Raw genomic sequence first — 27184 nt, 5'->3', positions numbered from 1 at the left:
TGATCAGGAAATTGAATATCAAGCAAAGAACTACAGGTGAGACAGGTGTTCACAAAGCAAGGGACAAGCCATCCCTTGACCTTGGCCAGGAGAGGCCCTGCCCTGGGAACCTGGTGGGGGCCAACAGGCCTTGGCACAATGGCAGCCTAGGTCTTGGGCCACCAAAGCCAGCAGCACCAAGGAGGCTCACAGAGGCATGGTGAGATTTTCTCATTTCAGTTGCCTGGTCCCTCTCCTTAAGTGGTTCGAATTGACAGCTCATGGGTGATGTAGGAAAGATGTTACTATTTGAAGCCAATGGTCAAGAAGAATTCTTGAGACATCTTTGGCTCAAGAAAGTAGTTTTCTTAAAGCACGGGGACAGGACCTGTGGGCAGAAAGAGCTGCACTGAGGTTGTGAGGAGCAACTGATTATAGAGTTTCAAGTTGGGAGGGGCTAGGGACAGCACAAGCTTCCCAGGTATCTTGGAAGCAAGGTCTCCAAGATCTGAGGGGGCTCGCTATTTTAGGAAAATATCATTATTATTTGGTAAAAAAAAACCAGTCATAGGCTCTTCAGATGTCTATCAGTGGGCCATGTGCTTGGAGGATGACTGCCAACATGTATCTTGACGGGTGTAGATAAAGGAAATTTTCCAAAGCAATTTCTATATGTTAAAGTAGACTTACAGAAATCGGGGCAGGGGGCCAGGAAAAGATTGCCTCTAGTCCTCAGCAAAGCATTAACATTGAGGCAGCCGAGTTCCTAGAGGAAAGTCACTCTGCCTATTTCAAGGACCTGTCAGAGGGCTATAGACAACAAGGAAATTTAGGCTTTCTTTTGCCTTTGTTTGCTACATCAATGGGCATGGATTTTTGCTTCAGAAAATGTGTCTAGGAATTTACTTCTTTTCCTAGGGAGTAGGAGAAAAAGAGCAGCGTAGAAGAGAAAGACTGAGGGTCCCCCTGGAGAGAGGGGAGCCCTATGCTCTGCTGCTTCCTGTGGGTGGAGACAATAGAAACACTGGGTGGGGGTGGGGGGGGCGCCTGGGTGGCTCAGTCCCTTAAGCCTCTGCCCTCCTCCCAGGTCATGACCCCAGGGTCCTTCGATGGAATCCCACACTGGGCTCCCTGCCCAACGGGGAACCTGCTTCTCCCTCTCCCTTGGCTGTTCCCCCTGCTTGTGCTCTCTCACTCTGTCAAATAAATAAAATCTTTGGGTGGGGGGCAAGCAGTAGCAGCACTGGGGAGTCTGAGTTGGGGGCATGTCCTGAACTGCCAGCAGATTTTAGGCTTTAGGATTTGTAGAAGAAAACTCAGTACTGTAATTGTATCTAAGAATAAGTGGCAACTACTGGAGTTTGAGACATGTTTTAAAATAAAGGGAGAAAAGAATAAAGAAATCGTGGTCCGGAAACAAAACCAAAACCAAATCCAGGCAATCAGAGGACATAGGGGAGAGTCATTCTACCCTCAGAGGCCCCAGAATATCCCTCTAAGAGGAGATAAATCTGCTCTGAATGTGCCCCTCCCCGCCCTTGATTTCCAAGCGGAGTTGCCCCAGCACAGCCACCAGCAGCCCTCCTGGGGGCGGGGGGAGGAGAGGGTCACATGGCAGGGAGCAAACTGCTACCCTCAGACAGATTCGCAGCTCCAAAGCATAATGGAGCGGACCGCGCGTTGGGCTCGGAAGGCGCGGGGAGAAGGGGTCGGTGGCCAGAGCTGGTCTCAGCGCGGCCCTTGCAGACCCCCCAGCCTGCAACTGAGGGCAGAACTCAGAACTCGTTCCCCCTGGAGCCTGAGCGCGGATCAAGGCGGATCAACGCACCCAGCGGAAAGATGAAGGAGACCCAACTTAGGAACACTCAAAGCAATGAGGACCCTAGCGGTGTCACGAGGAGTTTGGGGGGGCCTAATGATTGATGGTTATCATTCTTAAGGGATGGTGATCACGTGCAAAGCGTGCGAAGCCCCTCGCCCAAGCGGCTTTGTCACGCTCCAGGTGGGTGGTGGCGCGGGAGGTGGGACATCGGAGTCCGTCTCCCGCCCGCAGCGCCACAAGCCCGCAGCGCGCCCTCCGGGTGGGTCAGGACCGCACCCGCTGCGCTCCGCGCGAGTCTAGGACTTGGGCGGGGACAGGGCGGGCGGGGACCGCGGCTCCTCCCTCCTCGGCCCCGGGCTCCCCTACTCTTAACCCGCGCGCGGGGGCGCCCGGGCCACTGGGCTCCGCAGAGCAAGCCAGCGGTCAGCGCAGAGCCGGAGCCGCGCGCGTCCAGTCCCGAGGCCGACGCCAGCACGCCGGCATGGCCCCCGCAGCGGCGTCGGGGGGCAGCACCCTGCCCAGCGGCGTCGCGGTCTTCACCAGTTTCCCGGACCTGCTCTTCATCTTCGAGTTTGTGAGTGGCTGGCGCGTCGGCGCGGGTGCGGGGGAAAGGTCGGGATGGGTGGTGGCGGCCGGGTCCGCAAGCGGCACAGAGGTCCCCGGAGCATCCGGGGAGCGCGGCAGGAGTAAGGAAAGCCTCTCTCCTTCCACCCCCACCCCGGTCGTTTGGCCCCCACTAGACAAGAGCAATGGGCGTAAGCAGTCTCCAGGACCTAGGTGGAAAAGCCAAATTCGCAACATGGGTCAAATGTTCGAAGCAGGCCTGGGTCCACTTGCGGTGCGCTGGTTTCAAAGCCGCGCTCCCAGCTCACTTCACAGGAGCCGCGCAGAGTATGCCCTTGTTGGAGAGCAACGTCCTTGTACAAGTGCCCAGCTTCTCCCAGGGTTAGGATTTCGTTTAAAAAAAAAAAAAAAAAAAAAAAAACAAACAAAAATCAAAAGAAACCTGAGTATGTATCGCCAACTGACGCCTGGAGATTGGGTTGGTGTTCTGGGAGGAGCTGAATCTGGCCTTTGAAAGTTTCTGGCGAGTGAGGGTACTTGCCACAACTTTGATCTGGAAATAATAGAACAGGCCGTCGTTTGCTGGCCACGGTCATTTTGCCCTGTGCTACGGGTGGGCGTAATGGAGAGGGGCTGGCCTGAGCGGCCCTGCGCTTGGCTGACCTTGAGCGGCAGGAAACCCACGGGTCCCTAACTGGAGCTGGAGCCGGAGTGGCGCTGTCTCCGCTGCCACCGCTGGTGGCCCAAGAGCACTTCCCACGCCAGGCTCCTAGTAAGGGGATAACTGTAGCGACGACGCTTCAGACTGCCCTTAGCCGAAACTCGGCAGGAGCCACAGACCCTTACCTGGGAGGTAAGGATCTGGTGTAGTTACTCTGTGGGTGTGCTGCCTGGCGGCCACCCAGACTCCTTCCCTGCACACCACTGCCAAAGTGGCTGCCTGGAGGGTTGGTTGGAAAAGAAATTGTCCAAACCTAACTGTTTAAAAACCGGATCTCGGCTTTCTTATTGTCTAATGGGAGGCGGGAGGGTGTGAACAGCAAAGGGAACAGGTTCTACTCTCCGTGGAGGGTTTGGTGGAAACGGCAAAGGGGGCTGAGGTGGCCTGAGGACACCCTATTACTGAAGTTGTGTGAGTTGAGTTGATCCCAAACAGGGATGTATCCAGAATGATTTCAAATCCTGGAGCTAGCCAGAATCAAGGAAGTAACATCTAGAAGAAACCCTTGACACCACTAATCTAATCTAGAAAACCCTGGACACCACTAAGGCCAGCCCCATCTTTTGTGGATAGGGACACCCAAGCCCAGAGCAGAGGGGCTTGCATTCACTAGAACATTCTTTTCCTATATGGCTTGTCTGAGCCATGCGGCAGTTAGCCGGTGCTTGCCCAAGGCTGGATTTCTGAAAAGAGCATGTAGACCCTCTGACTTGGGAGTCAGTCGTGGGTGGTTCTTTCAGAGGCTACTGCATTTATAAAGGCGGAGTTTCGTAACTGAAAGAGATGATGGCTAATGGTGAGGTGTGGTGGGGCAAGAGAGATTTTTAACCAACAGAAGGTCTTCTTAGTGCCTCTTAAATTGCCCTTATGAGTGGCTTATTCTACCTTTGTAGCTGTTTGAGGAGCATTAAAACAAGAATCAGGAGAGTGTGTTACTTGAGCTCCAGATGGAAGACTGTGGTCTTCTCCTCTTGCCCTGACAAGAATGGGCTCAAGGGCAGCAGGTGGGTTGCAGGTGGCAGTGGTTGCGGGGACGGGGCTTTCCAGAAGGGACAATTTCCCAGTACCCTTTGCCTCCTCTTGGTATCACAGTTTAGGGGAAGGAGGGCCCCTGAGGGTAGGAACAGCCCAGCCAAGCAGAGCCGTCTGCTGGGTGGGGATGGGAGGATACCACCCCCACATCGCAGTATGTGAAAGGGGAAGGTTGGGTGTGCGAAATCTCAGAACCATGAATTAGTGGAAATTTACACCTCCCAGGGCAGTTTTGTGACCTGAGATGCTAGGGGCTTCTGTAAGAAATCATTTTCTCTTCTATAAGAAATCATTCTCTCTTGATAAGAAATCAACCCCTCAACTGTGTTAGAAGTGATTTTTTTTTTTTCTCCTTAATGGCACCTGGGTGGCCCAGTTGGTTAAGCACCTGACTCTTGGTTTTGGCTCAGGTCATGATCTCTGTGTCCTGGGATTAAGCCCCGCCCTCACACTCACTGGGCTCTGTGCTCAGCAGGGAATCAGCTTGAGATTCTTTCTCTCTTGGTCTCCCTCTAACGCTCCCCCTGCTCATCCTCTGGCACGTGCACTGTCTCTCTCTGAAATGAATAAATAAATCTTAAAAAAAAAAAAAAAAAAGAGGGCACCTGTGTGGCTCAGTGGGGCGCCTGGGTGGCTCAGTGGTTTAAAGCCTCCGCCTTTGGCTCAGGTCGTGATCCCAGGGTCCTGGGATGGAGCCCCACATTGGGCTCTCTGCTCGGCAGGGAGCCTGCTTCCCTTCCTCTCTCTCTGCCTGCCTCTTTGCCTACCTGTGATCTCTCTCTGTCAAATAAATAAATAAAATCTTTTAAAATAAAATAAATAATTTTTTTTAAAAAGGAGTAATTTTTTTTTCTCCTTAATCTCAGCCCTACTTCCCCACCTCCTTTCCTTCCTCCCAACTTTCCGGGAGACCTTAGGTGCCCCAGTGTGTATCTGAATCTCTTTCTTCCTTTCCCGGGTGGGGATTTGCCCATGGGGTGTCTGAGAGAGCAGAAAAGAAAGCAGACACTGGCCCTTTAAATTTTCCTTTGCCTGCGTTGTAACATTGTAGAGAGGAAGCTTTATGTGTCTACATGTGGGAAAAGAGTAGTGAGTTAAAAAACTCTGGGAGGGTTGTTGTTGGTTTTTTGGTTGTTTGTTTTTTTTTTTTAAATTATGGACTATTGGGGCGCCTGGGTGGCTCAGTGGGTTAAAGCATCTCCTTTCGGCTCGGGTCATGATCCCAGGGTCTTGGGATCAAGCTCCACATTGGATTCTCTGCTCAGCGGGGAGCACTGCTTCCCCCTCTCTCTGTCTGCCTGCTTCTCTGCCTACTTGTGATATCTTTCTGTCAAATAAATAAATAAAATCTTTTAATTACGGACTTTTACAACTCAACAACAAAAAGACATGCAACCCAGTTAGAAAATGTGCAACAAACTTGAATAGGCATTTCTCCAGAGGAGCTGTAGAAATGGCCCTTAAGCACATGGGAAGAGGTTCAGCATCATTCATCATAAAGAACATAGAATAAAAACCACAGTGGGGTAGTTTCACCTGAAATTATGGTGACTATTATTAAAAAAAAAGAAAACAGAAAATACCAAGTTTTGGTCAGGGGGAAATTAGAACCCTCATACACTGCTGGTGTTCTGCTTCTGGAAAACAGTTTGATGGTTTCTGAAAAAAGAAATTACCATATGACCCAGCAATTCAATGGCTAGATTTTTAACCAAGATAATTAAAAGCAGGGACCTGAATGAGTACATGTACCTACGTGTTCCTAGCGGCACTGTTCACAATAACCAGCATGTGGAAATGGCCCCAGTTCAGTGGATGGATAGACAGACTGTGATCTGTCCATACAGCAGGATATTCTGTAGTCACAGAAAGGAATGAAGGAAGTTCTGGTACGTCCTGCAAAGTTGATAAACTCTGAAAACATTATGCCAAGTACAGGAAGCCAGCCACCAGAGGTCATGAATTATATGATTCCATTTATGTAAAACATCCAGAATAGGTAGATCCATAGAGACCGAACCCAAACCGGTGGTTGTCCACGGACTGAGATGAGAGGGAGAAGAGAGGAACCACTGCTTCATGGGAACGGGGCTTCCTTTTGGGGTGGCAAAAATGTTTTGGAGTTAGAGGTGGTGAACGTGTTAAACACCATTGAACAGGTCAATTTAAGATGACTCGTTTTATGTTATGGAGACTTCCCTTAAGTTTTTTAAAGAATAAAAATCAAGAAATACTTCATATTACAGAAAAGGCGCCCACATGATTATCACTATGCTTTGTCAAATCTTAGTATTTGACCTGATTGACTTTTAGTATTCGGGAAATAAAGCTTTTCAGATGGCATCTAAACCCACCGGCTCTTCCGCGATCATCTTCTCTTCCCTCCGTTCTCGGGACAGTCCCTGGGCTGTACGTCTTGTTCATGACTCCCAAGCAGAGCTGATTTAAACCTAAACTGCCTGCCTCACTCGGGGTGGACTGTGCGTGGCATTGTTTTATATGGTGTCACTTCACGAAAATAGTAACATCCCGCGGGGTGATGCTGTTTACCTGTTCTTCTCTTAATGGACGCGTTGGCTGATTTCAGTTTGTTGTGTTCTTCTAGCATCGCCAAGAACATTCTTGAATGTGCCCTGTTAGTTCAATGTGGGGATGTTCTTCCCAGAACACCCAGGGAGGATGCGACTTCCTGGTTCATAGGGAATGCACTTCTTCCTTTTCCCAGCTGTTACCCCATCAGGGTGCGAAAGGATGTTTCCAACGGACATGTTCCAGAAGCCGTGTTACCTGGAAGCTGATGGCGCATAATTAAGCTCAGGCCCCTTCTAAGATCCTGCCTTACATTGTATTCTTTAAATATAAGAAGGTTCCCAAAGTGTATACGTTTCAAGCAAAACTGGACCTTTCCAGCTCCCCACAGCAGTGTGTCAAAGTCCTCATTGTCCCTCATCCTTGCCATACGTGATTGCATTAGAATTTGCCATTTTCTGCTAACCCAATGAGTGTGAAATGCTTGGTATGTTTTAAATCTGTAGTCCATTGAGCTGATTACTCACAGTTGATACTCCCATGCCTGACCTCCCAGTAGCCTGGGAGTCACAGATGCCAGTGTCCAAGGCCAACAGGGTGGAGCTCCCCTCCTCTGCCAAGGCCAGGAAACTGCCCGCAGGGGCAGGGAAGGGTGGTGGCTCAGGGGGAGAGTTGCGGGGGGGGGGGGTTTCTGGCAACTTCACCCTGGCCCAGCACCCCTATACCAGACCTCTGAAAGCTGCAGGGCCATGGCAGGAAGTGGAAGGCTGAGCCAATCAGATGGTGTGAGCCACACAGGCCACATTCCTGTTGAAGGCAGTGCGGTCACAGGGGCACCCCAAATGGGCAGGCTTGCAGTGCAATGTCCTCTCTCCCAAAAACTCAAGCTGGGGCTTTGCTTCTGACCTGTCCCCCTGTCCCCACCCAAGGAGGATTTCTCCTTTGGGGGACGCAATCTCTGCTTCCCCTTCCTCCTCTTCCCTTCTAAGCCAGGGGCTCTGTGACACTTGGCCCCACCCCGTTCACAGAACAAGATGTTGACATAGGAGGCTTTTTTTCTCAGCCGTGGCCAGGGCCAGCGGAAACTTCTCTCACAAAGTGCCGGGGACTGATGATCGATCATCCCCCCATCCCTGCCCCGTCCCACCTTCAGAACCTGTGAAGGAAATGCCTGAAAATGGGTTACGGAAACCGTTAGCTCCCTCCTCTGCACCCTGGCAAGGAGGAAAAGCCACTGACAGAATGGCTGGGAGTAAAGAGAGACCCGGGGAAGGCAGAGAAGGGGGGCGGTGAGAGCCAGCGCTCCTAGGGGGCACTTTTCGGGGTGAAAGTGGAGTGGGGTTCTGCCTGGAGTGGGTTTGCAGTTCCGATTCTCACAGTGAACTGGACACGGTAGTTACTCCCAGGACACTGTTTCTCTGACCCCAAATGTCTGGGGACTTTTATTATTTGAGAGTGACTGGGCGAGTCCGGAGACCTGCCCTAGATTTTCCCCACCCAGGGGACAGCCACCCTACAGAGCCCCAAGGGGGGGGGGGGAGTAGGGAATGATACAGCAGTTTTCTGGTGGGTGTCCGCCCTCTGGTTGCACTGAGAAGACAGCATGGGAACTCATAGGAACCTCCTTTTTCCGAGCTGGGAGGAGACTGAGGCAGGGAGGTGGGAGGTGTAGTTTGCCCCGGTCACTCAGTCTCCAGGGTGGTACTTCCTGGAATGGCAGCAAGTCATGTCCCTGTTTCTGCCTTAACCCAAACACCCACAATGAACTTTTGCCTGCTGCACCTTCTCTTCCCGACTGGGGAGTTCCCAGCCCCTGGGTCTGCTTGTCAAAAAACACACCCAGAGGGATCTGAGCCCCTGAGTCAAGCCTGGGCCCAAGAATCTGCATTTGCTGAGCCGTTGACTCAGCGAGGTTTGGAATGGCCCCTGGTAGACCAGCCCACCGCCTCCACATTTCCACCGGGGGCAAGATGGTAGAGACAGTTCTCAGTGAGAGGACGGGGGGAGGGAATCAGATGCCCTAAAGGTTCTCCTGGGTTCAAAGCAGACACCCCCTGTGCTCCTGGGGAAATTGCCCTGCTGCCCGCAGCCAGGGAGGGACCTCTTCTGTAGTCAGCAGGGAGTGGGGGTTGGCCCTGCTGGGCAGTGGCTGAGCTTGGCCTTCACTGGCTGTGCCCACTGACTCCTGACCCTGTGTGTCTTTGTGTTGTGGTTGGGGCCCCTCTCTGTAGCTGTTTTGAAGCAGGTAAGGACCCTGCCTGGCCCTTCTCCTTTCCTCCTCTCTAAAGGGGGGGGGTGGGGAGTGATACGTAGGGGTTTGTTCTTGGAGCTGAGAAATGACTTTTCTGGTTTTTCAAGAACCAGAGAGGACTGCTTTGATCGGAGTCAGTGACTTGGAGCTGTTCTCTGGAAACTGCGGAGTGCGGTGATGGGGCTCAGCTCCCGCACGGTCACCAGTATGTCATCACAGGCTACATGGAAAAAGTTGCTTTTAAGGTTCCCATAGGTCACTCCCTGGCTTGACACAGATGGGCTAATACCTCGGGGGAATGAGGCATCCTCTCTGTCAGAGGGGCGCGTTCAGGAAAGAGGAGGAGGATTCCAGAAGCCACTACCAGGGACGCGGAGCACTCACGCTCAGGTCACACAGCTTGGGTCAGGGCCAGAGGCTTACTGTTTGCACCTACGCCTGCCACGCCCTGTAGAGGGTGGGGGAGGGCACCGTGTGGACAGCCTAGGCCAGTTCTGCACAGGCTTTGGAACGACGTGGCTGGGCTCGGGGATTAGGCCCATTTTCAGGGAAAGGCCCATTCTCGGGGTGGGGACTGGGCAACTTGGGCCCTGCCTTGAGGTGGGATGGGGCGGACCAGCCGGCCTGGACAGGGCCAGGGGCTGAGTTCTCATGGATTCATGGTTAAGCCCTGGCCTCCAGCCCCCACACAAGCCCATCTGGGGCTTCCTTTTGGACTCTCAAATATCAGTCCCTGGACATAGCGTTTTTGAATCAAAGGCTCCCAGGGGCAAACACTAAGACGCTAAGATCCTCCACCCCAGATGTTCTCTTCTGGGGCTGATGGGCGCAAGGACGGTGAGTGAGTGGCATGCCTTCTTTCAGAAGCTCGAATGTCATGGGCAAGTGCAGGCTCACTCCTCACGGGCTTTAGACGGTTTCTGGGGGCCTGGGGCAGGTTCCTGGTACTCTCTGCCTCATCGCGCCCTGACCTGCCTTCTACATTCTAGTGGAAAGTTCTATCTCCTGGTTAGCTCCTGCTGGGCCCCCAGCAGCATCGTTATTTCCCAGGGTAAGGGACCTGCATTCATTTTTTGCCATGCTCAGCTCCAGACTCTTCTACCACTCCCACCTCATTAACAGCTAATGTTCCGCCCACACTGGAGCAAAACAACTCCCTAAGGCCCCAGAAAAACATGTAGGAACGAAAAGAAAAGCCGTGTCACCAGCCATCACACATGGATATGCGCGGCAGCGGGAAGAGGCACTGCCAGTCCCAGCTGCCCTGAAATTCCACACCGGAGCCCCAAAGCCCCAGATTCCTGGTAGAACTGCAGTTGGGCTGAGAGGGGAGGGGCAGGAAGAGGAGGAGCGGGGAGAGCGCAAGAGGAGTACCCTCCTCCCCACCAAAACTCCTGGATCCAAGTTTGAAGAAGGCCCTCAGAAACCCAAGGGTGCAGGCTCTAAATGAGGGGACAGTCCAGGAACCAAGCCAACAGGGAAGGAACGAAAGTGATGCTGGGATCCTTACACCTGTTAGGAGGGGTGGGGGGCAGGGTGAAGCTCATGACAAGTGTCCTGCCGATGGACCCCGGGATGAGAACCGCAGGCCTGTGCCTTACAGAAGAGGGAGTGCCGTCCTTCAGTGTTCGGATCTTTTGCTTGTTTTCTGGTGTTAAACACAAAACCTTGGTATTCTCTTCCTCTGAAAGAACAGAGCCTATTGAACAAGCAGAGGGGTGGGGGAAGGGAAGCCGGCTCCGGAAGCCACCTCCCTTGCAGTTCTCTCCAGACCCAGGGCGGCTGGAAGCCCGGTGAAGGTTAAAGGACTAGTCTCCTGTTACTCCATCCACATTGCTGCTCTCAAGGCCATTGCTAAAGTGACCCTAGACAGAGAGAGACTTCGTGGTGAACCGTTTGTGAGCTGCTTTGGGTAACTGCCTCACGCATGGGGGAGCTGATTCAGGCTCCCCAGCCAGCCTGTGGGAGCTGGTCCTCAGCGGCTGTGGGGATATGAGCAGGCGACTGTGCCTCGGTTTCTGCATCAGTAAAATGGGGCTAACAGCACCTGCCACACGGATTGCTGTGAGGAATACGTGAATGAGTCTTGTGCAGAAAGCTCTTAACGACACGATGCACGCAGTTATGGTTCAATAGCTCTTAAGTACACCAGTTATTAATTTATTAATGACTCACACACCTGCTCTGAGATCAATGGGCCAATCCCTGCGAAAAGGGGGCGACTGCAGGATGGGGGCCGGAAGACCCATCCCGATCTGCCTTTGGCCTTAGGTGCCCTTCTCAGGCAGGCTGGAGGCGAGTGAGATTTGGGAGTGGGTGGGGCTGTTGAGGGCACACTTGACTTGTCTCTGAGATTGTCAAGTACACACAGACGCCACCCTCTGTAGGGCCTAACCAGGGCTGCCTCTGTTGTGGGCTATCCCGGCCAGCCTGCTGGGGTGGCCAGGGGGAAGGGAGGCTGTGGCACTCCTGTCCTGCCTTCTGCCTCGGGACCAGGGGATGCCTTAGACCTCTCTCACGCACCACCCTGCAGCTCGGTGCCAGGATGGGTGGGAATTCTCAGTGAATTTGGGAATTTGTGAATTCTCAGTGCCCTGCAAACTGCTGCACCTGCCCAAGGGGAAGGGACCAATCGCTAGTGGGCCTGGGATTACGCCTGACGAAAATGATTTGTCTTCAGTGTCAGTGTATCGCCATCTGGGAGAGCATTGGTTCAGTAAGAGGGCGGCCTCTTGCACAAACGAGTACCCCCACCTCTTCCAGCTTCCATCCTGCCCTGTGGCTGGTGATAAGCCAAACATGGTTATAGAGCGGGACCTGACAGGAAGGGTCCCACCTTACTTTTGTGTCTTAGGATGCTTTCCAGAACCAGCCCATAGTCCTCCGCTGGTTTCCATTAGAGGCATTCCTTTAGTGCAGATGGCATGGTGGGACTAAGCCCTCTATCCTTCGGGCCCAGATTTCCTCAACACCTCTACCGGGAAGCCCACCCTGAGAGCACCCCTTTCCTGGCACTTGGCACCTGTACAGCCAGCCCTTGCTTGGCTCTGTCTCCTGCCCAGACCCTAAGATTGTCCATGTTCCCAGCACAGACCATGCCCTCTGAAACATTTGTCTTAGCATTCATTGGTAGGACGGGGGCTAACTTCTCATCTCCCTCCTGGTTAATATGAATCAATAGAGGAGCCCCTGACTCCAAGGGCAGATGGAAGATGAAGCTGAGAGAGTCACCAGCAACTCCCAAGAAAGAACCCCCAGGACCCTGGAAGGAAGCCCCCGGCCCTATATGGGCAGTTCCTTCTCACAGCAGAGGGTACACACCTGTTTTGTCTGTTTGCTCACCACCTTATTATGCTCGTGGTGACTCCCATTAGTACCTCTGGTTTTTCAGGCACTGTGGCCACGCCCATCAGGTCTCGCATTTCCCCGGATTTGCCCTCTTTACAAGTGGCTTACTGGTATTATTCTCAGAGCCTCCTGGTTTCTGTTTATCCTGCCGGGTAAAGCCCATGGGTATAGGTGTGGTCAGGAAACTTTTCCATCCAGATGAAGACATGCTGGTCTGAAAGCCCTTGGACCCGTGTGGACCCAAAAGAACTTTTCATTCATTCAGGAGTGGGTGACCGTCCTCTGTAGCGGGAGGGAGTGATCGGTGTCCGGAGCTTAAAGCCAAGGTCTAGTGCATATTGCGGAAGAGATTTCCCTGGGACTTGAGGGAAGTGGGATCGAGGGACTGGACAGGACCCTCCTCTCAGTCCATACTCACCCTGTTAATGTCCACTGTGGACCTGAACTCAGCCCCTATCCCTTTGAATCTCAAGTCTCTAACGCCCTCTTTACAGCCAGACTCCGTTGAGTCTGAGACTGTTACAACCTGAGTCCTGGTCTTACCTCCAGAAAAAGGGATACTGTCTAACCCTGCCTTGGAAGGGATAATGGCATAATGGAAGGATGAATTTGTTGATGAAGGGTTGGGGAGGGCGGAGCAACTTGCATAGGTAAACTGAGTCAGATAGCCTCAACACCACTCTTGGTGTTTGCCTTAAGAGTGGCCTTGCGGTCAGACTGTCCACGCACGAAGAATATTCTGACGCCTCCCCCCACCAGACACCTCCCTAGGGGGTCTATGCAAATTGCTGGGTTTTGTCCTGTCCTAGGCAGAGGTGGTTAGAGGCTCGCCCTCCCCAGGGCCCTGACACTTTTACCAGGGGCTGACTCTGCCCTTGGTGGAGCCTGGCGGCAGGGCTGGAAGAGGGACTCCATATGTCCGCCCCGGTAGGTGTACCTACCTCAGTGCTGGCCATGGTCAAGGGCACTGTCAGCATCTGCTAAATGCACGGATAACAGAATCAGGGAGAGAGGGGGTGAGCAAGGGAGCAAGTGAAGGAAGCCTCTCCTTTGACTTGCGGGGGTGCTGAGCTCCTCCACACCAGGGAGGTGGGGCTCACACAAGAGCTAGGGACCTTGGCAGAAGCCCCACGTGGCTACTTCTGCCATCACTACCCCTCAGAACAGGAAGAGTCCCCAGCCTCTGTCTCAGACCTGAAGAGCCAGGGGATGTTTGGAGAAGGCTTCTACGTTTGGGGGTCTGGTCTCGGGCTTTCCCTCTGAGCTCGCTCTGCGCCTTCTCCTACCACCCAGTGCTTACGTCTTCTTGACTTCAGCTTGCTGCATTTCCCTTCTCCGTGATAGCACGTCCATAATCAGCCTCTACACACACACCCACACGCTTGCTCAAGCCCATGTGCACTCATGCACGTCCACACGTGCGCACGCACACACACACTAGCCCAGTCAGTATGGTCATTTCCCTCAACACAAATTGAGGTTACTGCTCCTGGTGGCCTCCTGAGAGCACCGGAGGGCTCAGAGCTCACAGCAGCCAGGACCTGGCTCATCTGGGGTTGCCATCTCCCCTTTTCCTTCCTAGGGAGATGACTTGTGGACCCTCACCCAAGTGGCAGGATGGTGTAGTATTGGGTCACCGTCTACGTTCTGTAACCAGTTTCCTTTTCTTCTCAAGAGTTCAGATTACAGACTCCTGTTCACATGTGCCTTCAGGAAACCCACACCATGCCCTCAGAGCCGCTGGGAATTCTGATGCTGGACTCCAAGGCGCCAAGCCCTGCATGGGAAATCCTCTTTAGTTCACACCTTGACTGGTGACTGGGAAAGGATCTGCCTGTGAAGACCTTAACAGAGTAAAATGGAGTCCCAGGAAAATATCCAGAGAATCTGAGCGATTCTCCTGCATTGTCCTCAGTTATCCCAGCCGCGCAGGAAAGACACTGGGCAATTGTGGACCCAGAGCTCTTTCAGCCCGGCGCAAGCTGTGGAAACACCATACGAATCTTAAGAATGTGCTGGAGGATTCCTTTTCCCCCTTTTGCAACCAAAGCTCATTGTTTGAAGACAGGCTCTCTCCTTTTTTAACATCCTTTGTGTTTCCTTCCACAGAAGCAGACACATTTTTCTCAACTTTTGATTTCTGGGAGATCAGTTGTTTTTCTCCTTTTTGATGTTTTTGAAATCATTATTTTTTTTAAAGATTTTATTTATTTATTTGACAGGCAGAGATCACAAATAGGCAGAGAGGCAGGCAGAGCGAGAGGGGGAAGCAGGCTCCCTGCTGAACAGAGAGCCGGATGTGGGGCTCCATTCCAGGACTCTGGGATCATGACCTGAGCCCAAGGCAGAGGCTCAACCCACTGAGCCACCCGGGGAACCCCTTTTGAAATTATTTTTAAATTCTAGGCCCCGGTATGGTTTGGAGTGGATATCTGTGCGTGTGGAGATCCCAGACCTGCTGGTATTTACTTTCACACGTTTACAGATGAGACTTCACCCCATCCTATGACAGCTGAGACAGCGAACACTCAGGCGCTCACTTTGTGTCAGGCACTCCGCAGACATAACCCCATTTCACCCCCAGCCCATGGGGTGGGCACTGTTGTTATTGCTGTTTCACAAATAGGGAACAGAGAGCTTAAGTAATGTACCAAGAACAACCAGCCACCCAGCTAGAAAGTGGCAGAGCTGAGACTGAAACCTGGTGCTTTCGGCTCCAAAGTCTATACCCTTTGCCATGCTAAGTCTGCCTCCTGTGGATTAATTCAGAAAGAAAAATTGAGAACCTTCTCTAAGTTGACATGAGAGCTCCCCCGAAGACTATCCCCTGAGAATTTTTTTTTTTTTTACAAAAATAATTTGAGTGGGCAGGCACAAATATAAATTCTTTAAAGTCTTTGGAATTTTTTTGGTCTGGTTTTGATTATTACCCCTGGTTCTTAGGAACCTCAACTCTGCTTGGCATCCCAAACCAGCCTGAATTAAAGATGGGTGGTTTCCAGTCCTGAAACACCAGGTGTAGAGGCCTTAGATCACCAGCTTATTCCCATTCACAGACACGGAGGCTACATCCCAGGATCTGGAGGACAGCCAAGGACGAGCTAACCTCACGTTCAAGGCAAGACAGGGATAGAAGCTTGAGGAGGGGAGAAGAGAGGGAGCTTTGCACGGAGAGCCCAGTCAGGACCTAGAGAGTTTGCCTCAGCAGGCATCGCTGGACCGCCAAGCAGGGCATCAGAGACAGGAGCCAGTTCTTACTCTGTTTGACAGGAATTACCAGGACATAATCCAAGGGCTTGTGTTATGGAAACATGTTCTAAGGCTTTTGGCAAAGAGCCTGGGATGTCTGTTCCACGTGCTAGTCTAACGCTCCTTCTCTCCACTTGAGTCGGATCGCAGACATTGGTGTTTCAGACAATTCTAGCATAGGGTAAGGGCTGCAAACTACAGTGTCAGCCCAGACCTACCACCGTTTTCCAGCTTGGGGTTCTGGGCCCCACAGAGAGAGCTCAGTACAGATGATTCTCAGGCCATGCAACTTAGCGACTGTTTCCGGCAACCACCCTAGCCAGCTGTACCATGTCTGTTATGGAGGACAGTGACCTGGTGTAGGCAGGGGGCAGTGGGAAGTTGCGGCCTGTTGACAGAGATGAAGGGCAAGTGGGGTCGTGCCTCCATGGGGATGACTAATGTTTCCAAATGATTGCCCGGGGCACTTGCTGTGGGGGTTGGGGGGGTGGTCTTGGGAACTGTTTGGAGTTTTCTTTACAAAGGGAAATGCTTGAACCCTCACCTACCCCCTTCTCTTGACAAATATTTGGCCAGTGGGATCCTGAGGTCAGGATGGGGTGGACTGCTCCCTGCCCAAGATGCCTTATCTCGGTGGGTGTGGGTGCTGTGCTTGTTCTGTTTGCTCTCTGCACACTTAGTAGGTGGAGTGGGACAGGCACTGGCTTTGTCCCATGATTCACACTGAACCCCAGTTTTCCGTGGAGCAGGGCCTTAAAGGCCTTCATGCTACTCAGAGATCAGTTCTGTCACGAGTGTCCTCCCCGTTAAGCCCCATCTTCAGCACCCCTCCCCCTCACTGCATGCCTTATGCCCAGCTCCCAGGCCTTCTGAAGCCCTCTGAAGCCCTGTGGCTTCAGCATCTTCTGGACTTTGCCTGTATATTACATTACATTACATTACATTACATTGTAATATCATCATGTACTTCTTCCTCCCCCTGGAAACCCACTCCTTGACCTTTCAGCCTGGTAAACCAGTTAGTCCAACTCCCCCTTCAAGACTTGATTGGGGCCCTGCCCCGGTCCAGGCTGCTTTGTCCCCTCAGGGCTGGTTATCATCCTGCCTTGTAAACCGGCTGTGTCTGCATCTGTCCCCAAGGGCTGTGGGCCCCGCAGGTGAACACTGTCTTATCCCAGTCGGGGATGGTGCTGGGCACGGCACCAGAGGCCTCACTCTCACACCCAGAGCGTCAGCCAGTGCGCACCAGCCTGCAATGTGGCTCGAACTGCCATTTGCCGAAGAGGAGGCCAAGGCCCAAGAGCCTGACTCCCGCGACAGCCTGGTCCAGCGGTTAGTGGGGAGAGCACACACCTCCCCCCGCCGCCGCCCACTCCTCCAGGGCTCCCAAGCCACTGCTGGTGGCACAGACGCTGCGTGGTGGCTGTGCCACGGGAGCCCGCGGGCCCTGGAGGGGCGGGAGCCTTCGCGCGTGCGCAGCTGGTACAGCTGGGGCGGCTTCTGGGCGGCATCGGGCCTGGCCCCAGGCTTCTCACAGCCGCGGTGCCTGTTTCCAGGGCGCTGCTCACAGACGTCTGGCTGAGAGTAGATGCCCTGGTTCAGCTGTGTTTGTCACTTACCCCTCCTGTTCTCGGGGTTCTGTCTCCATCTCAGCACCCCTCCCAGGCGGTCCTACCCTTAGGACCCAGTGGGCAGGGCCGTGGAGGGTAGTGGACAAGCCTCTGCCAGTCTTTTGGGAGCAAAACCCCCCGGGTTTTAATCATTTCATTTGTGCTGAGGACATGGCCTTCCCATGATGGATAACTTAATATACATTCCATTCCAGGGAGAGACTGGGCTGGTGGCATGCTTCCTTCAGGAACGTTCCTGGGAACCCATCGCTCTCGCATCTATTCACAGCTTGGAGCCCCCCCCCCCCCCAAAAAAGTCCAGAGGCACGTTCACTCAGTGTCCCCTGGATGACAGGGGTCAGAATGGGCCAGTGGGGTGTGCTGTGATGGTAGAGATATTTTGTGAAAGTCCCCTTGAGAGAGAATTTCTCACTTTGAAAGGCATCATGCTAAAGGAAAGAAGCCAGTCATCATCGCTTCTCGGCCTTTTGGCTAAGATCAAGTGTAGAAGCCAGTCATAAAAGCCCATCTTTTGTCATATGATTCAACTCAATGTGAAAGTTCAGAACAGGCAAATCTTAGAGAGACAGGAAGTAGGAGCATTAGCAGTCACTTAGGGATGGGAGGGAGAGAAGCAAGCCATAGCTAAAGGTATGGGGTTTCTTTTTTTTTTTTTTTTTTAAGATTTTATTTATTTATTTGACAGAGAAATCACAAGTAGGCAGAGAGGCAGGCAGAGAGAGAGAGAGAGGAGGAAGCAGGCTCCCTGCTGAGCAAAGAGCCCGATGCGGGACTCGATCCCAGGACCCTGAGATCATGACCTGAGCTGAAGGCAGCGGCTTAACCACTGAGCCACCCAGGCGCCCAGTATGGGGTTTCTTTTGAGGTAATGAAAAGGTCCTAAAGTTGGTCTGGAGTTGATGACGGCACATATCTGTAAATAATCTTTAATCTTTGAATTTTACAATTTAAATAGGCGAGTTGTCTCATACATGAATTATATCTCATTAAAGCTGCATGCGAGAGAGGGAAAATTGCTTCCCACCATCTTACTATGAAACTTGCCTCTCTAAACCAACCATGCAAAGAAATAAAAAGCATAATTGTTAAAAGGACCTTTGCAAGGTCATACACCCAAAGGCAGGATAGGGTCCTTAGATCTGCCAGGGGGCAGGGGGCTGGGACTGAGCCCAGGGTGGGCTTTGCTTCCATGGACAAGTATTCTTACCATGGGCTCCAAGAGTCAGAGAGAGAGAGTTCATTTTCCAGGGAGCTGGAACACAGCATCATCAGACTGGTAAAAACACACACCCAAGGCGGGACAAGTGCCCGGATAAACCTTAACACTCCCCTCTGTAGAGGTACCAGAAGTTCAGCATCAGAACGGGGGCCACATCAAGCTAGCACATGCTCTGGACTCTATGGCAGGCACTCTGGGCCAAGGCTTCACTCTGACTCCGCTTTCTTTTCCCTGCCTTTGATTCCTGGCCAAGCCAAAGAGGGAGAAAACAAGCAGTTGGAGAGAAAGTCACAGGAGTCTGTATGGCATCCTGAGAGCCATCTTCCCAGATTTTGCCATTGACTGGTACCATCAGTGCATTAACTTACCCCATATGGTTTTAAGTTAATTGTATCCAAAATAACTATATCACTATCTTAAAATAAAAACAGCATCATTGCTCAGTTCACCTTTGCCAGCCCATTCCAGGAGCCCCTGCTCTAAGGGAGCTCCAGACCCCTGGCTCAACCCTGAGCCCCTCTTGCCTTAGAAAAAGAGAATTGTTTTTCGTAGTGTAGCATTCAGCGTTCAACAATGCCATGTCCACTGGCTGCCTGCAGGCACCTCTGGCCCACAGTGTCCCTCACTGGATTCCCTAACACTAGGACTCTCCATCCACACTCAATGCATAAGTCATTCCTGTTTACCCATACCCATCTGACATGAGCCCCTGAAGGCTGGATAACTAACTCATACAGGTGGACAGGTGTCCCACACCAGAGAGTCTGCCATGAACAAGAGGGACCTCACCCCCTCCATCACGTGGTCAGGGATAGTACCATTTTGTAACTAACAAAGGACACCGATTTTATGCTGGGAACTGACAAGGAGAAGGAAGGGCAAGGCTCCCTGAGAGCATATGAGGGAACCTGAGATCGGTCCTCCTTGGACGGTCCTCTGGCACCCAGTAAAGGACGCTCCGGAGAGGAACATCCCCCAGTCCCTTTCTTCTGCCCTCCATGTAGGCATTCCTGTTCTCTCCACGCTTGGCCAAGTTCTCAGCCACCAGCACGTTCACATCCCTTTACCAGGGTCCATTATGGAAAAGGCGAAGTCATCTCTTGTGATCTTATAGACAGCTATGGATGAAAGGCACACACACAGAGATCATATGCCACGATGGTCTAAAGGTTTTTATTGAAGTGTCTGCTCCAATGACAGCAAGTTGTAAAATGCGTCCCACTGCCTCTGCCGATGCCTTCCCGGACCCTCAGATTCAACAGTAGAGGAAGTGTTCTGGTCAGAGATGCCCAGATCTGAGTCATCAGGCCCAGCTTTGTTTTGATAACCCCAGTTTCTTCATCGCTCTGGTTTTTCTACTCAAATGTGTTTCCGTCCTGATGCTTCTCAGCTGAGAGGCTCAGGGAGCACCTGTGAAGATGGGGGGCCCTTGCCCAGCAGGTGGACAGCAGATACAGGACAGGGGGCCCAGCTACTACTTGAGTTCACTCCATAGGACATAAGGCTGGGAGGGCATCCTGTCCTCAGCCCCCAGATGCTCTGAAGGACCTTGGAAACCTTTGGCCACGGAACCCTCTCCATCTGTGTCCCAGCCTTTCCGAGCACAGTCCTTACCTGGGTGGAGGACAGTGGAGAAGGCTAAACTGTCTTCCTGGGGGATAAAGAGGGACAGGGGAAGAGAAGACAATCCCAGCTTTGGTGTGTGTGCTTTAGTCCTCAGGGATCCAGGACTGTGGCCTCAGGGGCGTGGTATGACTCCTCCACTGTCCTGTGCTCCTCTTTGAAAATGTGGGGCTCACTGAGGCTTCAGATACCAACAGGGAAATGCTTCTCTCACACCAGTCCTAGGCCACCCAAGGAGGCGGGCTGACCTCTCTACTCCAGCCTGGACCCCACTAGTCAGAGCACTTCCTGGACTTGGGGATTTAAGGGTGAAATTAAAAATATATATATATGCTTATGACATAGTGTGGTCAATTATTTTGCCAAGTAAAGACCAAAAAAATCTGCTAGTCACTAACTTTTCATAACAGGAAAGATATTTTAATGTCAAAATATTAGGATTTAATCTAGGATAAAACCTCAGAATAATGATAATACTGGAGGAGATAAGTCCTTTCTCGGGATGACAGATTACTTAGTGTCCACGTGCCTCAGTTTCCCCATCTGACAAATGGACCTCGTCTGGAGGGTTGTTGAGAGAATTAACCAAGTTAATATTTTCGAAGTGCTTAGGATGGTGCCTAGCATGTAAGTGTGTGGTATACGTTTTTGTTAAATAAAAAATCAAAATTGCATTTAAAATGTGAAAAAGGCAAGCAAGGAGGGATTGGACCAAGACCCGCAATGCAGGCAGAAAGAGTGGTTTTGGGGGAGGAAAATGCCCACCGCCATTCTCTGCCTCCTTCCTGTTTTTCTGCCCCCAATGCCCCAGCATGACTGTGGGTCTGGCCCTTCATGGGTGCGGGCTCTCCCGCTCCGAGGCTCACCCCTGCCCTCTCTCCCTCCGCAGGTCTTCGGGGGCCTGGTGTGGATCCTGGTCGCCTCATCCCTGGTGCCCATCCCCCTGATCCAGGGCTGGGTGATGTTTGTGTCCGTGTTCTGCTTCCTGGCCACCACAACCCTCCTCGTCCTGTACATAATTGGTGCCCACGGCGGGGAGACTTCCTGGGTCACCCTGGTGAGTCACAGCCCGGAATGTTTGAGGTGGGTGGGTGGGTATTGGACCCTCTCCACGGGCAGGCTGGCTTTTCGAGGGCTGGGGGAGGCTGTCCTGTTGATGAGTCCTAGCCCCGTTCCCAGGCTAAGCTGGCCAGGCCTTCGGCTCTGACCTCTCCCTAGCAGCCCAGGTCTCCCCACAGCAAGGAGGTCAGGAGAAGGTGAAAGCAAAGGTCGATTGTTGCTGTCTGATTCCCATTGGGCCTGCTGATTCCCATTGGGCCTGCTCGGCTTTCTCCTGCATGACTGCCTTTTTCATGGACAACCAGCAGCCCAGCCCCCCTCCCCATCCACCTGCACCTGCCAGGTGCCTGCTGGCATCTCCCAACCCCCAGGAGAGCTGGTTTCCATCTTAGAAAGGGGCAGGGACCTGGGGGCTGGCCTTAACTGCCCAGAGGGAGGCACTGGGCTTCCTGGCCAGTGCCCAGTGATGATCTTCTAAAGCAGGGTGCCCAGAGAAGGACTTGGAGGTGGCAGAGGCATGGCCTCTGGTCTTAATTCTGCCTGAATTCTGCCTTCAGGCCCTTGAAGCAGGTAGAACTTACACATGGGACACCTGCCTTTTATCTATGGCAGAAGAGGGCAGGGCCATTTGGCAAGGCCTCTGCTCTCAAAAGGCCTCCTACTTAGAATTTCTTTCTCTTTTTTTTTTAAGTTGTTTTTTTTTTTTTTTTAAGATTTTATTTATTAGAGAGTGAGAGAGCACAAGCAGGGGGAGTGGCAGAGGGAAAGGCAGAGGGAGAGGGAGAAGCAGACTCCCCCCTGAGCAGGGAGCCCAACCCAGGGCTCAATCCCAGAGATCATGACCTGAGCCGAGGGCAGACACTTAACCAAATGAGCCACCCAGGCACCCCCTACTTAGACTTTCGAAATTACCTCCAAATTACAGCTGCTTAAAACCCTATTCTAGTCATTTTTTGCTTTTAAACAAACCTGGAGTTTGACTACCCAAGAAAAATTGAACACTAACAAGAAAAAACCATAGTGGAAATGGCCTGGGCCCCTCTCCCCCTGCCCTGGTCACTGAGGCCACATCTGAACTGGGACTGTGACCACCTGGGGGTTAAATCCCAGGCTGCCCCTCCTGACCCCCAGCTCTTCCTCAATCCCACATCAAGGGAAAGCAGAGTGCCTTCTCCCCTGAAGTCCTGACTGTGGCCCCCCCCACCATGAGCTAGAACCCACTGGGCAGTGTTGGTTACCCACGCTCTGTGAGGAGAGGGCTGGGGTGGGGTGACGGTGGACAGGGCAGGGAGCGGGGCAGGAAGGCCCTTCTTTCCCAAAGGAAGCAGCAGAAGATGAAGCAGGACCTGAGCCATGCCAGGAGAGCAAGGAGTGGGGTAGACAGACCTGGCTAAGACCACAGCTGTCCCCCCCAACCCTCACGGCTCTCTCTGACCCTGTAGGATGCAGCCTACCACTGTCTCGCTGCCCTGTTTTACCTCAGCGCCTCCGTCCTGGAAGCTCTGGCCACCATCGGGATGCAGGAGGGCTACACCTACAAACAGTACCACGAGAATATCTCCGCTGTGGTGAGTCCTCCGGGCGACTTGCCCCTGGGCCCAGCTCCCCCTGCCCAGTGACAGAGGGTCAGCAGAACTCTGTTATGGACCCTCCCTCTCTTTCTGCTTCACCGACTCCTGAAGAAACAAAGCCCTGGAGGAGGGAGCTGACGTGCCCCAGCCTCCCTTAGCCCTCTGGTCTGCGCCTGGGTGGGCTTTGCAAAAGGGAAACGACCGCGAGTGTCAGGCACTGTCTGAACTCTCCATGAAGGACCTTGTTTAACTCTCGCCATAGCACTAGGATGTAGGCGCTCTTATTATACCCATTTCACAGATGTGGAAGCAGGATGTTGAGGACATGGATAGCTTGCTCCAAGAGGGTCAGGAGTTGCTGGTGTCCAGAGCTGGTGTTCTGTCACCCCTACTCTTAGCACCTGTTTGGAGCAGTGAATCTGGCCACATGGGTGCCCCCGGCTCTCCCTGAGTGGTCTTCCCTTCAAGCACACAGTCAGGCCAGGGAAGTGCGGAGGCCACAGATGTCAAATCAAGTGGTCAGGGTCTCACCAAGCCGCGGGCTTCAGGGCTGGGGTTGTACAAAAGCTCTTCTGGGCCCAGCGTGTCCAGACCTGTGGGTGTTTGCTGCTGCGGTTAGGCCATTCAGCTCTTCGTGACGATGCTTCCTGCCCAGCGGCTCTGAGAACCTGCTGGAGCAGGAGGGGCCGGAGCTCACGCCGCTGCCATTTCCTTGAGCCGGTACCTCAACGTGCTCATCTGTCCAACTCCCTCAGAAGCACAGAGATGTTAAATCCCTTTCTCCGAGCCCTCACAGTGAGCAATGGGGGCCCTTGGGAGCTTCCTTCACGCTGTCGTTATAACAAATGGGGGTGCCCGCTGTGTGTGGCCAAGGCGCATGGCGCATGAGGGCCTCTGGACTCTGAAGGAAGCGTTCTCCAACTTTGGGCCCAGACCCACTGGTGCACTTTGAGGGCATAACCCGGATTCCCTTTTTAATGGAATGAATCAGACAGAGAGTAGGAGAAGGTTTTGATTCCTAAGACCTTCTTCCAGGCTGCATGTGAGGGCTCCCACCAAGATGTGAACTCGAAATAGCAGATGTATCGCTAGCCACTTAAAAAATATGCAAGAGGTTCAGGAACTAGCACTCCTCAGGTCTTTAAAGGTCGACCTGTGAGTTCTACAAATCCTGAGGTCAAATGTGATGATCAATCACAAGATCTCCAGGAGAAAAACAGGGCTGTCCCCACTTTTTGGAAAGAGTAGAGCAGAGGCTGAGAGAAAATGCACAGGGAGGGGCATGGTTGGGCTCTTGGAAAGGGTTTGGGGGGAGTGTTCTTCCTGCTCCCAGAGGGAGGGGTCTGGAGGAAAGTTCCTGAAAGCCTTGCCTGCAGGTCCCTATGGGCCCATCCCCCACCCCAAAGACACACATTCCCCTTAAGTCCCCAGCCTACTCTCCAGTTCCATAAATATGACCACTTCTGGTCCCTGGTATCCCCTCAAATGTCCCATAATGTGGAATTGGCTCCCCATTTGGCTCAGCTCCCAAGATAGCTGGTTTCTAAATAGGAACATAGCCAGGCCTCACCTTGCTTGTTCTCCCTTCCCTCAGGAGGCTGGTAATCCCGCCTCCTCGGTCATCCTTCCAATGACTCTGTTGGGAGCCACCTTGCCCCATCCCAACCCCAGAAGCCTTCTCTCCGAACAGACATCAGCAGCACAGTGTTAGACAACAAGTGCCGTAAAATTATTGCAGGTGACAGTCGTGAAATGCACATGGAATGCAGCCAGCAGGGAGCAAGCCAGTTAGGGTGAATGACTGCTCGGCCCGGGGGACAGATCTCTAGTTGAGAACCCCTGTCATCTCCTGTGCTCCAGCTTTTCTCTTTTTCTCCTTACCAAAATGCAACAGACATCCAGAGAAGGGAGTGGGTTGCCAGTGTACAAGTGGGTAAACTTCCATGAAGTGAACTCCTCTGTGCAACAAGCATCCAAATTGAGAAACAGAACATAATAAATGGCTCCCAGGGTCCCTCTGTCCTGCCGCTATCACTGTGCACCCAAACGAAGGATACCGGTCTCCTGATTTCTAGCTGCCTAGTTCAGTTGTGCCTGCTTTTGAATTTGGAAATGGAGTCATGCACTGTGCACTCTTTTATGTCTGGCTTCTTGCTCTCAGCCTTGGGTTCGTGAGCCTCATCCACATTTTTGGGTGGAGATGCAGAATGTTTATTCTCACGGCTGTCTAGCATTCCGCTGACGACTACACCAACATCTACTTATCCACCCCGCAATTGATCATGTCCCCCCGTTTATGTTAGATGAATGAGATGTACATGGGCCAGAATCCAGAATAAAAACACTGCCTGCAGACCGGTTCCCTGGGCTAAAGGTCATGTAGGAGCCCGGTTTGATGTAAAGTCATGTCTCTCTATTGGAAATGTCAGCTATATCTGCTTGCAGGGAGGACCCTGCCCAACCACAGCGTGCCTTTCCTACATCCAGGGGGTAGCAAGCCCTGGAAGGGGGAGGTAGCTCAAGACCTTCTCCCACACATTCCTGGCCTTTGGAAGCATCTGGCCTGCCTCTCCCCTCTCTGTTACTTAGCTGCGGCTACCTCAAAAGCCATGCTTCTCCCTCTCTCTTTCTCCTTCAGAGAGTCTATGCCAGAGGGATCTCTGGGATTGGTGGGAATTGAGAGGGTAGCTGGAAACTTCTGCAGAAATCTGGAATAACAGCCATTTAGGGAGAGGGGTTTCTGAAGGCCCAAGTATATGCTACATGCATGCATGTCCCCGGCTCTCAGGGTCCCCAGGGTGCCATTGCTTGACCCCACTTGGAAAATAAGTGTCTGTTTCCTGCTACTGCGGGGGACATCTGAGGGGCGGGGGTTCCTGCCAAAGGTTCTCATTGGGTCTGGAATTCCCCAGACAATAAAGTGCTTCCATCTGACAGGGAGAGGTGTTTTGGGGGCTGGGGTGCTGCTCAGTCAAATGCTTGGTCACGTAGAACTGCTCCTTTTAGATGCTGTTTCCAGATGAGTTCTCTTAAATTTGTTATTAAGTAACTCGGCTTAGTCATTGCCTCTGGCCAATGAGGGTGCAGGGTTCGTCCATGTGTGGAGGCAGGGAGAGAGAGCCGGCATGAGGACCTCTGGTGTTTATGGGCATTTCCGAGAGCCACGGAACCGTAGCTGCCCTAACGTCGTGTGTGGGTTGGCAACTTTTGACCCCACACCCAAGGTCACAAATCCAGGTGCAGATATTTGACTTGGGGGCTGGCAAGCCTTCAGAGAGGCCAGCCACCCAGAGCAGGTGATAGGAATAGACGGTGCCTGAGTGAACACAAGGCTGGGCCTTGACAGGGACAAAGGGACCATTTGCCCCATTTCCAGGGCCTTTGTTCCCATCGTCAAAACCCTGACTGGATCTTTCCAACAGCTTTCTCATGAAGACCCCCCTTCTTTTTGCCAAAGCCCCAGTCCCTTCTTCTCATGCCAGTCCCTCATTTCCTCCGAGCCCATGCTTATGAAATTAAGATCCTAGAAGAAAATTCTGGTGGGTGTCTGAGGATGACCAGACAACATCGAGCCCTTAACCAGAGCCAGCAAACCCACATGTTCATATTCTCTTAGCCAAGGCCAGCGGATCACCACTGGCAGATCCTGCCCTTACTGGTGCAGAGGGAGGACGTTTTCCATGGAGAGTGGGTATCATTTGAGGGGTCTCTGAGGGCCTCCATTTCTAGCTGGGTCGCACCAGGACGATGACTTGTGTGATGACAGATACTTGACATTGCACACCAAGTCCTGTGGACCAATGGGTCACCTGGAGCTCTGGTGCTGAGCACGTTCTAGGGCCACATCTGGGCTCAGCAGGAAAGGATGTCTGCGGGAGTGATGGTGGCCTGCACCCTTTTGGGTCATCGTCCCGGAGCGCCGTGCCAGTGGTCAGCTCAATATGGACAGCCCGCGCGCTGCCCTCTCCCCGTGCACCCCCATTAATCGTTGTTTCTCTTGGTTCTAGGTGTTTTCATACGTGGTCACTCTCCTGTACGTGGTCCATGCAGTGTTTTCTCTCATCAGATGGAAGTCTTCTTAAAGCCGCAGAACTTTTGCTGAAAACTCAGACGGTGTTCACTGACCAGCCCGCCTTCCAGTGTAACATTTTAGAATGCAGAAATACTCCCGAGGGTGGGAAAAAGAAACCAAACAAAAAGCAACGCTCTGTCTCTTGTGGGTGTTACGTTGACTCTCCCCTATACCTTCATGTCAGGGTTGGGGGGCTTGGGCATTTAACCTCCAGTGACTGAGCTATCTTTCTAGAGCTGTTTTCTGTTTGTGAAAGGGGGCCGCGGGGGTGGGAAATGGGGACTGTGACCACGAAACCAAGATGCCCTGCTAAGCCCTGGACCGGATCTTGAGAACTGTCTGCTGGAATTTTCCACGAGCTCTTTTGAGGACCCATCCTGGGGCCTGTTTCCAAGTCCTCACGGATAGCCTGCCTGTCCTGGGGGGTAGAGCTCACCAAGCAAAGGGTAGAGCTCACTGAGCAAGTGTCTGCAGATGTCCACAGTGGAAGATGATAAAACTTTGGAAAACGTCA

At 52.6% G+C, this 27184-nt stretch overlaps 1 protein-coding gene across 1 annotated transcript; it reads left to right on the top strand.

Annotated features, from left to right (window-relative positions):
- The first annotated feature begins 1616 nt into the window (after positions 1–1616).
- MAL (mal, T cell differentiation protein (MAL blood group)) lies at positions 1617–27184 on the top strand. Its single transcript, XM_082746575.1, has 4 exons — positions 1617–2375; positions 20858–21025; positions 22470–22595; positions 26606–27184. The coding sequence occupies exons 1-4, from the start codon at positions 2283–2285 to the stop codon at positions 26678–26680; spliced, it is 462 nt and encodes a 153-aa protein (XP_082602701.1). The 5' UTR covers positions 1617–2282; the 3' UTR covers positions 26681–27184.

The sequence above is a fragment of the Mustela nivalis genome (genome assembly GCF_964662115.1).
Source record: "Mustela nivalis genome assembly, chromosome: 8".
Taxonomy (NCBI): Eukaryota; Metazoa; Chordata; class Mammalia; order Carnivora; family Mustelidae; genus Mustela; species Mustela nivalis.
This window is presented reverse-complemented; position numbering and strand designations above follow the sequence as displayed.

Bases quoted from the DNA above. Each gene is read 5' to 3' on its own strand.
- MAL (XM_082746575.1), top strand. From the start codon at position 2,283: ATGGCCCCCGCAGCGGCGTCGGGGGGCAGCACCCTGCCCAGCGGCGTC. The intron at 2,376-20,857 runs GTGAGTGGCTGG...CTCCCTCCGCAG, and splicing joins TGCTCTTCATCTTCGAGTTT to GTCTTCGGGGGCCTGGTGTG. The intron at 21,026-22,469 runs GTGAGTCACAGC...CTGACCCTGTAG, and splicing joins AGACTTCCTGGGTCACCCTG to GATGCAGCCTACCACTGTCT.